The following is a 13,953-nucleotide window of genomic DNA, read 5'->3' on the forward strand; positions in this document are numbered from 1 at the left end:
TTTCCTTGATGCAGTTTCATCCTATTTCTTTCTTGGTTTATTTTTATGAAGAAGGGGATCATGTGGCTTGGAGACATTTTACTCTGGCACAGCTCTTCAGGGTCTCCCTGCAGACTGAATCCCTGAGGCCTGGTGGCAAGTCACAACCAGTTTCCTTTACTGTGATACATCCTTACAGAAGATAGGACGACTTGACAGTCTGACAGACACTTAAAGTGTGAAGATGAATAAAAGATACATCATTTCTGATGGGTATATATATAAAAAAAACTGTCAGTCGATGTAAGCACTATTCTAAAAACATACAGTACCATATCAGTGCTGGAGGGTGTTGGATATAAAAAAAGAGTTGGCAGATGGACAATTTTTCATAGGTCTATGTGGATGTGAAAACCAAGCTGAGAATGAGTTTGTTAGTCCTCATCCATTGCCCTGCTTTGAAAATCATATTTGGAAGCTTTGCTTCCTTTCTTTTTGACTTCTGTCAAGTCCCACATTATTAGCTAGTAGGTAGACTGGATAATGATTTAGGGGTGCTATGTCTAATGTGAGTGGTGACAGGCAGGAAATTCTAGCCAAAATATATTACTCACTGGTTGTTACTTTGCCTGAAATTCTACCATTAGAACTTCTTATTTGGGGAATGTACTACAACTCAGACACTGGAAAAAGGAAACCTTCAGCTTACTGTAGTGAGGATTGATTTCCAGATATTTATGGCATCAGGGCATTAAGGACTATGGGTCAGCCAGAAGTCCAGGTAAAAAGGCAGAAAGCAGAGAGTCAGAAGTCACAAAATTTCAATATTGTTTACTTCACACTCTCATAGAAACATTTGAGGACGATCATTCAACCTTTATCTGTTTCAGAACATCCCCTGAAGTATTCATCCAATTACTACTTGAATACCTCTAGTGACAGAAGGCTCTTTTCTTAATGAAGTTTATTGTTAGACAGTTGTAAACTTTAGACAGTTCTATGCTGTAGGAATCCCAAATCTGCCTCTTTGAAGCTTTCATACTATTAATGTTTGTCTTTCATAGAATTAGATTGCTTCCTTGTCCCCATGAAGACTCTTTGGACAGGTAAAGGCAGCTTTCCTGATGCCCTACCCCTAATGCATCTTTTCCTCCCGTTTTGTACAATATTCTTTAAAGTACATAGGGATAGGGATGATGGTGAGCAGCCAATAGGAGAAAGAACAAATGGCTCATGGCCCTTCAGCATCTTCTTTTTTTTTTTTAAGATTTTATTTATTTATTTGACAGAGAGAGAGCACAAGCAGGGGGAGCAGCAGGCAGAGGGAGAGGGAGAAGCAGGCTCCCTGCTGAGCAAGGAGCCTGATGCGGGTCTTGATCCCAGGACCCTCGGATCATGACCTGAGCCGAAGGCAGATGCTTAACCAACTGAACCACCCAGGTGCCCCGGCCCTTCAGGATCTTCTATAAAACCCACACTAATAAAATGTAAAAGAATGACAATGCCAAGTGTTGGCAAGAGTGTATGACTGGAATACTCATAGACTCCTGGTGAGAATGCAAAATGTTATAGCCACTTTAGGAAATAGTTTTCAGTATTTTATAAAGTTAAACAGTCTTACCACATGACTTACTCCTAGGTATTTAACCCAAGAAAAATGAAAATATATGCATGCACACAGACTTCTACACTAATGTTCATAGCAGCTTTATTTGTAATGTCCCCAATCTAGAAACAACCCAAATGTTCATCAACAAGGTGAAACAAGATGTAGTGTATCAATAAAATAGAATATTTTGGGCAATAAAAATAAATGAAGTACTGATATATCCATGACATGGATGAACCTCAAAACTATGCTAAGTGAAAGAAGCCAATCACAAAAGACCACATATTGTATGATTACATTTATGTGAAATGTTCAGAAAAGACAAATCTATATAAGCAGAAAGTAGATTAGTATTTCCCTGGGACCAGGGATGGGGGAACTGACTGCAAAGAAACATGACAGAATTTTGGAGGTTATGGAAATATTCTACATATCAAATATGGTAATGGCTACACAGATGTATGTGTTTATCAAAACTCATTAACCGTACATTTTAAATTGAATTTTATTGTGTATAAGTTATACCCCCAATATACCCCCAGATTTTTTTTAAAAGCCAGGCAGAGGCTAGCCTTCTGCAAGACCATGTTACTGCTGGTCTCTCCGTATCCCCAGTTATCCTCTGGGCACTCCAAGTGCCAATGGCAGCACCATCCTAGATACAGAGGTCATCAAGAACACAGAAACACAAGTAGGTGGAAAGCACTAAGTCTTATTGGAAATATGATTTATGAGCAAGATGAGAGAAGAAGACTTGGCTTTGCTGAAATCTGGGACTCAAGACAGAAGGGCTTTGGAAAGGGGATATTTTGAGTGTATTATAAGCAAAGACCACACATACAATGACAGCGTTTTCTCACCTGTAATGGATGTGAAGAAGGGAACTGTTTGTGTGTCACCCATAAACTATTTCCCTGCCATATCTGTATTTAGAATGTCATTGGAGTTATCAGCCCTTCTAACAGTAGTTCTTCCTTTCACTTTTCTTTTTGCTCTAGACAAATTTCAAGCAGCTCAAGAGACACTCTCCTTGAAAGGCTTTTTATTTTTGATCCAACTAGACTTGTTTCAGTCCTGAGTCATTAGCCTTTAGAGGGAAGAAGACTTGCTGAAAGTTTCACATTCATCCTTATTTGATCTTCCCAAGCTTATAAAACAGTTAGATCCTTATTAGTTATTTTACAGGTGAGAAAATTGAGGTATGTGAGGTTCAAAAACTTGCCCAAGTTCTCATGACTAATATGTGGAGCTAATATTCTGAACTATAACTACAACCCAGGTCTGGGCTCTTAACTGGCAAAACCTTCTATCTCATGCTATTAAAATAATAGCCACCATTGATTTAAATGGTTGTTTTGAGCCAGGTACTGCGACCAGCAATTTGCACACATTACTTTAGTAATTCTAGAATGCCCATGGTCTATGTGGGCTTATTACTACTTTCCACTTCCCAACACAGTACCTGGCATATAATAGACATTCAGTTAAGATTTATTATCTGAATAAATGAATAGCCCTCTGTGGTAGATATTATTGAACCCATCTTATGATAAAGAAAATGAAACTCAAAAGAAAAAAGAAAAGAAAATGAAGCTCAAAGAGATTAATTTGCCTAAGCTTTCACAACTCTCAACTGGCAGAGCCCAAAACTCTACCACTCTGTGTCTGCCCCAGTGTAAAAGGGTTGGAGAATGTCAGCCAGTGAAAATAGAGCACTCTAGCAATAAGCACAGAATTAGGGTTACTGCTGCTGTTTGGGATGTTAAATAATCCCACCTCTTCTCACTTTGTCTTTTTATATCCCCCAGAATCTACTGTAGCCTGATTCTGTTTGGAGCACAACACATAAGAGGTAAGTAATTCTCCTGTCTTCACTTGAGAGTAGTTGAAAATATCGTATCTTTAAACAACTCTTGTCTGGATTATTTCTCATTTGTTTTCTTTCCAAGCTTACCAGATAATTGCCTTGACCTAGGGCCTGAGCTAATCTGAAACTCTTCTAAGAAACGAAACAACCCATTCCTCCAAGCAAAGTACATTCTCAAGGATCTCTAAGGCTTCTCACTGCTCTGGCTAAGGTCACTGAAGTGCAGGTCTCACGTATAGCCTTCCTGAGCATTAGTCCCATTGACACAAGTCTTTGTCTATATTTCTATCTGGCTAACTCAGGCATCTATAATACAAAAACATACTGAGGTACATTGGAGCAGGGCTGGGTTTTTCACTCACAGAAGAGAAAAATAATAGAAGAGACACATAGGGAGTGGGGAACAGTAAGACCACTTTTGCTAATATCTAGTTTTAACTATGGCTGTCATGGGCAGACTATAAATCTGGCAAAAAATTACTGAGCACCTCTATATGTAAGGAAATATGCTAGGACTTGGGGACACAGAAATAAAATTGGTTGATTCTTATCTTGATTAGCTCATAGTCTAATAAGGAAAACAGGCATATGATAATTAATTCCAAGTGATATGAGTGTTACAAAGAAGAAACATTAAGGTGGGTTATATGCTAAGTGAGCTAGCTTAAGTTTAAGTTGCTTGTTCCACACCAAGAGACTTGGGTAGAATCACCTTCCCCAGAATCCCCAGATAGATACTAGAGCTGGTAAGGAGGATATTTGGTACTCAATCTTCCAGTGTCTGAAGAAAATATGGTATCAGTGGCTTCTATCACCGATGTCTGCTGGATACAAGGAACTTTATATATAGTATCTCAACTCATCACAGCTACTTTGCAATACAGATTTTACAGATGGGGAAACTGAGGCTCAGAGTGAAAACTTGCCCAAGGTCTCATAGCTTTGGCTTTGAAATCGATTGGGATTTTAATGTAAAGTGTGTCTAACTCCAGAGTGCATTTTTCTACTGCTTCAGACTATTTCTAGGCCATAGTGTTATGAACAAGAATTGAGGATTCTAGTCCAAGATCTAATACTAAACAGTTGTATGTCCTTAGACAACTCTTTCTTTATCCTTTGGAGGGAGTGTTGAGTACACACCTTACCTACTTCATAGTTTATCAAAATGATGGTGAGACAGGAGAATACTTAGATCACATAAAATGCTCTGCATATGTGTGGGATGTTACCAATTATTGAATGACATTAAAAGGTTGCTTCTGTACGATACTCTATAATCTCTGCATTGCTCATTTACTCACTCAAGCCTGGGAGGGGAGAGAAAGGGTGACAAGAAAGAGTTTGTAATTGGAATTTAGCAAAGAGAGTCATAACCATGACCCAAATCATTTTCCATTTCTTGAGCCTCAAATTCATCATCTCTAAAGTTGAAACTTTTCTCTAACCTGTGACTATGATAAGGCTTCTTATAATTGAAAAACATGATATATACTAAGTTGCTTATATTAAGTTTTCTCCATCTTGAACAGGGCCACAGTTTGCACACACAGCACACTTGAAAAGGCAAAAAAAAAAAAAAGTTTAAATCTAAGTGGTCTAAACTCTGTCAGCTCATCAGTTGTAAGTGGTATTCAGCACAAAGTGAACTGCACTTAATGAATTAAGGATGAAAGAGAGCAGGGAGCACGAATGCAGGAGAAGACCTTTCATTTCAAATTTAAAGGGCTAATTTTATGACTATTTGAGATCTGCAGATCAGAATTTTTCCACTCTTCCCCTAATTGTTTACTCAAAACAGCATATACTGTTTGAAATGATGGGGCATTGGGAATGGACAGAGAAGCCAAGCTAAGCCCTCAAACTGATAAACAAGGCCTGCTGTATCTTAGCCACTGAGTCCTCTCCAGGAATAGGGGCTTGTAGGTACATGCGCAAGATAGGTTACGGTCAGGCTGGCTGTGGATCTGAGGATCAGATTCTAGATTGCATACAACTCTCAGTCAGTGTCATCACCCACATTTCAGCTGTGTCCTCAAGCAAGTTATAGAATCTATAGTTTTGAAAGGACTAGATCATCCTTATGATGCCTTCTTATCTGATTCTTGGAGTCCCCACTCTAAGTCCTCACCAGGTGGTAATCCTAACTCTGCTTACATTTTTCCAATGATGTGGAGCTCATAATTTACTTTATGGAGACACTCATCCCATCTCCACCCCCACCCTCCCAAATGCATCTTCAGTTAGTTCTTCCCTTGTCCCTGAGAACAAGTATTCCTCATGAGTCCTTCAGAGACAGTTATACATGTATCACACTTCCTCCTTGCCCTTGATTTGACTTAGTATCTCAGTGCCTTGGTTTTCTGGCCTAGAAAATGATAAAACTGTGGTCAAGATTAAATGAAATAATGAATATTAAAATGGTGTTTAAAATATTTGAATCTCTGTACACATAGACAGTGAAGCTCAGTGGGAAGGGAAACTAATCATTCCTTTTTGGTTGCTCTTTTAATCTCTTCACATATTGATTAGATGGTGCTTAGATGGGTATGGTAATAGCTCAACCCAGCTTTACTGAGATTGTCCCAATTTGAAATATTTCATTGCACTGTTCTTGTAAAACGTAGCAAAGAGCACATTCAGTTATACAGAACATCCCCTCAGACTGCTTTCTTTTTTTTAACTTTTAAGTTATATGTATATTTCTGAATTTCAGTTTCAGAACTCCAATGGCAGCTTTATTTCTGTATTATGTGACAGCTGTGATATTTAGTAATCTAAACCACCCCAAACAGGTGTTCATTTTTTAGTTTTAATTCCAGTAGAGTTAACATAAAATGTTATATTAGTTCCAGGTGTACCACATAGCGATTCAACAATTCTATACATCACCCAGCGCTCATCACAACAAGTGCACTCCTTAATCCCCATCACCTATTTCACCTCAGAGTGCTCTCTTGAACCTAGAAGTAATACAGAAGTCTTTATCAGACCCCATCATTTGTTTTTGATTACAAAAAAACAAGATCACTGGATGTATGAGGCTTAAGGAAGAAGGGAAAATAGGGGAATGAAAAGCTAAGAACTGGTGATACCAATGCCTGCTGGCCCTTCCCTCAAGTCCTGGCCACTTCTATGAAGACTCTATGCCTCTGCTTGCTTATTCAACTTCCTCCTGTTTGGACAAGATTTTCATGACTAGATTCCAGGTCTGCTTTTTCTTAGCATAATTTTAATGTCAGACTACTAGTAGGGATTCTTTTGTTTGTCTTTCCCCTAGCCCTATCTATCAACACAGATTTATATAAAGCTTATGGGACCAGCCCTGTGCAAGGTATTATGAGGATTCAAAGGAAAGAGGCTTCCTCCTGGAGGGGGCTCATACAATCGCATGTCCTTCCATAGCTCAGGAAATGGAGATATTAGTGAGGGTCTGAGTAGTCAGAGGAGGCTGCATCAAGAAGGCTGAATGTGAGCTGGGCATAGGAAGAAGAAAGAAATGGGCTTTCAGATGAGGGGAGAGAGAGATTAAAAGCAGAAGTGGGCATGATTACATGTTTGGAAGTGGAGGTAGGGGCTTGATTTCCTTATGTGTAAAATGCAAATCATTATACCTGCTTCATAGGACTGCTAAGAGGATTATGCGGTCTGATAGAGAGGTGGCAGATGTATGTTTAACATTTTGCATTTATTCCTCCACAGTCTGTGGCAGACATTGACAGTTCTCCACTGCATTCTATCAGTGAGGCCAGCTGCAGGCCCAGAATATTTTTAAATGAGGCTCCAGACAGCTAGTACCAGAGTATATAAACTGGTATAAATTAGGCACTCAAGAAATCATAAGTGTTATTACCCCAAAGACCCACACAATGTCTGATATAACTGGATAAAAACAACTTGTCTTTTCCATTCTTACCAAATACAGATGCAAACCTCTGCATTTCCAGTGTGTCAGAGACCCACCATGTCCTCAACACTTGCAGGACTGAAATGAGACTAAAACTCGATCCTGCTGCAGAGCTTATCTGCCGTATGTTTTAACATCTCCTGTGAGCTGTAAGTACTAGCACCCTTGATTTTCAGGAGTTTGCAAACCTTCAGAACACAGCTACTTCCACTGAAGTCATCATTTCGTCACCCATATAATGTTGGTACCCTTCAGGGGCTGAACCAAGTAGGCAAGTATAGTAAAGAGGCAAAATGGAGTCTGGCTTTGGGGTTTTTCTTTGACTCTATGCAATGCTCTTTTATATGTTGATAATGTTTTATTCATAATACTCTGTTACTGTGTTATGATGCCTGCCCAGTGGCCAATCTTGCCCTCTGCCCAGCCTCCAGATTTTTGCCTTCGTATAAAAACTCACCCATTTCTTCCAGGTCTTCTTCTTTGCTGGACTGAGAGAAAAGAATGGGGCAAATGGGTCATGTACTGCTGGGACAATGTTATCAGCCATGGTTCTGGCTGGTGAATGAGCAAGATCATTCAGGCATTTGATATGGCTGCCAGCAGAGACAGTAGGCAAGGGGGAGAAGGCAGGGGAAGGAGGAGACAGGGAAATACGACCTTAGGAGGAATGTTAAATAGGTGCATGGAGCAGGAAGGCTGATGGAACAAGTGTGGCTCCCTAATGACGTTATGCACATTAGAAAGGACAACTGGGAAACTGCCAGAGAATGCTTGTAGAGAGTGTTCATGACACATTTAACTTCCTAAGCAGCTTGACCATGGGGCCAGCTGAGCCAAAAGAAAGGTTGAAGGTTCAAGGAAGGTATGAAGTCTGAGTCATAGCGGTGGCCAGATGGACCCCAGCTGGACTGCTGCTGCTCAATCTCTAATATGGGGATATATGGACAGCTTTTCTGCCTCACTCACAGGCAGAGCAGAGCAATGCAAACCTCCCAATAGGAACCATAAAGCTTGAGAGCAGGGTCAGCTCAGTTGTGACCCTCTCTCTTGTCCCCAAGCCAGCTACTTTTCACATTCCTGAGCCAGGCCTGCACCAGACTCCTGTTTAGACATGACCGTACGGCCTCAGGCAGAGCCTTGGAAGGAAGCAATCCACATATCACACACTTCAGGGGCTACTTTAGGAGCCAAATATTTTCTACTTTCAAAAACGTAGATAGTGCTGAAGCAGAAAGAGTCTTTTGAGAGTATTCAACCTAGAGTTTCTCAAGTGTTATCAGAGAAACTTCTGCATCAGCATCATTTGCAGAGCTTGATTAAAATGCAGATTATCTGGTCCCACCCCAGACCCATTAAGTTACACTGTCAAGGGGTGAAGCCCAAGAATCTGCATGTTAAACTCCCAAGAGATTCTTACATACCCTGAAACTTGAGAACCTCCGACAAATGTCAGAGCTCTGTGTGGTCAGTTACCCAATATTCCCAAGGTAAAATCTGAAGGACTCTTACCACAGAATCACTTGGAATGCCTATAAAAAATTCAGATTTCTGGGTCTCCTCTTAGCTTTCCTGAATCAGAATGTCTTATATGTGATAAAATTTGAGAAACCCATTCCCTTCATTGTACGGGTACAGAAACTGGCCAAGATAGAGGAAGTGACTTGCCCAAGGTTGTCTGTCTAGATTATGGCAGAGCTAGGGTCATACCCAAGTCTCCAGACAAATCTAAACAGTATGCCCCTGTGGTTACCTCTTGAGGGTTGTTTATGTCTCAGTTTATCTCTCATGGCCACAGCTACCCTTAGAATGTCTGGTGCTCAAGAGTAAAAATGCAAGTGCTCTGGGTAGTTGGATGACAGTAGTTGAAATCTTCTCCAAAGGGTTGTGAAGAACAGCTTGGAAATAAAGTAGTGTAAGGTCATAAAGCTCACTTATAAAGCAGCAAGGTACTTCAGGCCCTTCCCCAAATGGAGTTTCAGGGGACTCCAGCATGGAGTAGTTTCATGCAGGGAAACTGTCAACCATGGCTTTGAGTCAAACTGAACACAAACACCAAAAGGCTTTTAAGAGTTTACTAAACCTATTTTTGCCTTGTTGTTTTGTAGCTGAAACACATGGCAATCAAGAAAAACTTAAACATATGCAGTTTTATGTCAGACCTGGTCCAAGCTCACTAGTCTGATTCCCCAAACCTGTGCATTTGAGGTTCCAGCTCAGTCTCTGCTTTATCTCCCCAAGACTGAGGTCTGGAACTCCTCCAGACTGACATTCTGTACCCCAGGATCTGCTGGGACAATCTAATAGAAGGTCATTGACCTCTAAAAGGAGAGCAATTTCCAAAATGATAAGGCAAGATAGATTTTCTTTGAGAGATTAAGCAATTGCCATTGACAACAGTGCCATTGTATGATTTGCATTTGGACAAATGCTTATAATTTTGGCAAGTGTTTCACCAATGCTACATAATTAGAAAAATTAAATGCTCTGCCACCTGGAATACATAATTCTATAAAGAAACAGGAGACCTCTACAGATATTCTGGAATTGCTGAGGGTAGAGGGAAAGGGCAGAAGGCAGGAACAAAGAAAGAAAAGTTGTAATCACACTTTTCCAACCAAAAGAAGAATTTGGTAGAGAGTTCCATACCCCTTATCTTCAATTCTGAAATCAAAGAGCTCTGTATAACAGAAGCTATTTTTCATTAATTTGATATCAAATCTGACCTAAACTGACATGAACTTAGTCCTTGTCTCTTTTAGTATGAATATTCAGACATTGTTTCCTGCATTTTTCCTGAATAATTAATGGCTTAATTATGGGATATTTTCCCAGGAACCACTGGGAGTGTTATATAGTAAACAGTACATACTCTGTGTTACCTTTCAAAAACTTTTTAAAAATTAAATTCTGAAACACAGATAACATACTATGGACCTAGCAAAATGATAGCTAACATTTATGAATCACTGACCATCTCAATGAAGCTGTACTAATCTCTTTTCATCCCATTTAATATTCACAACAACACTGTGAGGAAGGTATTAAAATCACCTCCATTTTAAAGTTTGGAAACTGGTTCTTGGAGAGTTTAAGTAATTTTCCAGAGTCACACAACTTTTGGCCAAGCCAAGATTTGGACCCAGGTCATCCTGACTCTAGAACCTACAGGCTAAACTCTTGCACTCTACTGTCTGGGAAAGAAGAACAGTTTTGAAGAACAGTGTGGGCTCTTTGTGGACTTTATGCAGAAGTATATGCCACCTATTATTCTATGTCATTTGAGGGCCTCCTACTTCCAAATATGTCCCCTTCCCCATTCTTACTTCTCTGTGATGCTATAATATGCCTTTTTCCCTTGAGGCTCACCTGGATGGCTTTATCACAGGGACCACCAACATCAGAAATCCTCTGGGCAGTTTGTTAAAAGTACAGATTCCTGGCATCCACCCCAGACCTATTGAATTGGAATTGTTGGGGATTGGGACCAAGTTGTTTCTTACAGACATTAAAGTTTGAGGAAAAAGTGAATGCCTTGAGAAAGGCCAATCATTAACCCTCATTAATTAATCAACATCTTACCTTTCAATGACACCTAGCTGGACTGGCAGAAATAAATTCATGGATGGGCACCTGGAAAATGGAAAGGTAGCCTAGAAAGGTGGGATATGGAAAGGAAGGAAGAAAGAATATGACAGTATCTCCCTACTTTGGCAATATGTGACGAGGAAAGAGCCTCACCAATGATATTGTTAGCTGCACTGGAACAATCTTGAGAGCATCTCTCTGCCACTCAGGGTACCTATCTGGACAAGATCGTTATCCTCATTAGATGAAAGGGGAAATTGAGGCCCAAATGAGTTCTTTAATGTCATCCAACTGATTAATGCCAGTGTTTGGGTAAGTTTCTGGGCCCCAATCTTATACAGTTTCAATCTTCTAGTAATCTCTTCCATAGCTCCAGAGAGGAGGAGCCATCAAATAAAACCTAGAGAATCAAGTCTTACATTCAATGATACACCTTTTTGCCCACTAGAGGCCAATTTAAATACAATTAAATGGTATGCTACACTAGGAAAGGGCAATGAGAGGAATTATACTGCAGAATAGTTCAACTGATATGCCATATGTTTTGGGTTTGTTTTTTAACTCTAACAGGTTCCTTTATTCTTGTTATCAATGCAGGGATGACTACTAAACATTTTGATCTTTATACTTTTAAGAATATTCTGTTCTTGTTTACTAAGTTCCCAGCTTCACCTTTTCATCTTGCCTGTGGTATCTTAAGCATCTCCATGACAACCAAATGTGACCTTAGATAAAGACTAGGAATCTAGAAAAATATGGATTAACTACCACCACAGTAATCAGATCACTACAGCAATGCAGGCTAGGATTGGGGCATTGAGGTTCAAGTCCAACCAGTGATTATTCCAATTAGGGCTGCATGCTCTCTAAAAAAGCTTTTCTCAAATTTCAGTGCACGTTTGAATCACCTGGCAAATCTGTTTAAGTGGAATACTAAATCAGTAGGTTTGGGGTGGGACCTGAGTTTGCATTTCTAACAGTCTCCCTGGTGATGCTGATGGTGCTTGCTCCCAGATTACATTTTAAGTAGAAAGGAGCATGAACCATCGTCATGCTCAAGTACCATGTACGAATGAGCATATTTATGGTCCTGGAGGAAGTGCTATTTTTGACAACAGTACTGGTGAGCATGCCAGCTCTGATATTAAGTCGTTGTGTGAACTTGGGCAAATATCTACCTTTCTGGGTCTCTGTTTTCTCATTCATGAAATTATGAATTTGGCCTGGATAATCTCTAAGATCACTCTGGGTTGTAAAATTCTTTGATTCTCTGATAAAAAAAAAAGAGAGAGATTTTAGAATCAAAGGCTTAGTTCAAGGGCAAATTTCCCCTATATTACAAGGAAAGGGAGTGGGGAGAGAAATCTACTGTGACTTTTGTATTTGTCTTCTTAATTCCAAATCCTCTATATGTCCTAAGGTAATTTATCTCTTCTGAATGTGCAGAACATTGGCATTCTCCATGAGAAGAGGCAACATTGAATAGTGGACAACAGTTTTGGCATCTCTCCAATTCAGCTCTCAGGGTTCCCTTGTGACTGCTTCATAGGTAGCAGTTTTGGCTACTTGCTCATGACACTATCTCTCTGATAACAGTGGAAACCCTACTGTCTGCCCATTGGTTTCCAGTACTGGCACTCAATTCTACTTAGTCTCACTTGATTCCAGAAGATACAATGGAGAAGTACACAGACTCACCACCTACCTTGCAAGTAGAGCATTCCTCCCTTCAGACAGAGAATCTGATTCTGCAGCCACAAATACAGCATCTGACTGAAGAGAATCCTGATCCGAGGGGCCAAGTCATGCCTACCCTGGCCACCCCAATGATGTCTGTACCCTGCTCACTTGAACATCTCTCTCAGTTTCACCACGACCCTGCTAATCTCTCAAGATTTCTTGCACAGTTGACAACTCTTAAGTTCCCCAATCCTGCAGATGATGTCCAAGTCAAGTTCTTTTTTGACTACTTATCTCAGCAGATGGAAAGTTGTGGAATCCTATCTGGGCCTGACCAGAGCACTCTGCTGAAACAATATGAGAACTTTGTTCTTGAGTTCCAGCAATCATTTGGTGAGCCTACAAAACAGGAAATAGACCTTCTGAACAAAAAGGACAATTCCTCCTCTCAGCAGGATGCTTCTACTTTCCAGCTCCTTGCTCAAAATCTGAGCTGTAATGAAACCAATCTGAGTGATAACTTCCAAGAAGGACTAGCTGACTCCATCCAGGATGAAGTGAGTGGCACAGATATGATGGACAACCTTCCAGACCTGATCACTCAGTGTATTCAGTTGGACAAGAAACATAGTGACAGGCCAGAGCTTCTTCAGTCAGAGACCCAGCTCCCAATGTTGGCTTCCATGATCCACCACCAAGCCTTTTCCAGCCCCACAGATCTGCCACCCAAGGAAGAACCTATACAGTTGCGTGGAAGCCAGCCACCTCTCACCCCAGCCAAACGAGCCCTCCAGCAAGAAGCTCAGTTGTGCCTCTACTGCAGCCAGGCTGGTCACTTCACAAGAGATTGCCTTGCCAAACGTTCTCGAGCCCCAGCAAGGATAAATAACCCAACTCACCAGTAAGAGAGGAGGTCACTTTGTAAACTTATATCCTTCTCCCCTCCAGCCTTAAAGATTTATATACTGAATTAACATTTAAAATAAAGGTGAGGAACTATGATACCACTTCATAGACAGTCATGAACTCATGTGCTTCTGGGAATTTAAACAACCAGATCTTGTTCATTTGGTGACCTATCACAAAATCAAACCCAACCTGGCAATGATGAAAACAATTCACAGGCACTTTCTGCAATTGGAACCAATTCCCCAAGAGTACTGAAAGACTGTAGGTGAAACTCTGGCCAATCTGAGCCAATGAAAACAACCCTGGAAGTGCACTGGGAACACCATTCCCTCCAATGGGTGAGATCTGGGTTGAGTTTGTTGGCCTAAATCTTCTGTGCCTAAGATTAGGCCCAAGACTTTCACCCTCACCCTTATTGGT

The 13,953-nt window shown here is 40.5% G+C and overlaps 1 protein-coding gene across 1 annotated transcript; it reads left to right on the forward strand.

Annotated features, from left to right (window-relative positions):
• Positions 1-3,389: 3,389 nt before the first annotated feature.
• RTL4 (retrotransposon Gag like 4) lies at positions 3,390-13,731 on the forward strand. The gene is made up of 3 exons (XM_035007374.1): positions 3,390-3,440; positions 7,378-7,508; positions 12,391-13,731. Exon 3 carries the CDS (start codon positions 12,621-12,623, stop codon positions 13,527-13,529), a length of 909 nt encoding a protein of 302 aa, XP_034863265.1. The 5' UTR covers positions 3,390-3,440; positions 7,378-7,508; positions 12,391-12,620; the 3' UTR covers positions 13,530-13,731.
• Positions 13,732-13,953: the final 222 nt, after the last annotated feature.

This window comes from Mirounga leonina, unplaced genomic scaffold (genome assembly GCF_011800145.1).
Source record: "Mirounga leonina isolate KUSES-001 unplaced genomic scaffold, KU_Mleo_1.0 Mir_101664, whole genome shotgun sequence".
Lineage (NCBI taxonomy): Eukaryota > Metazoa > Chordata > Mammalia > Carnivora > Phocidae > Mirounga > Mirounga leonina.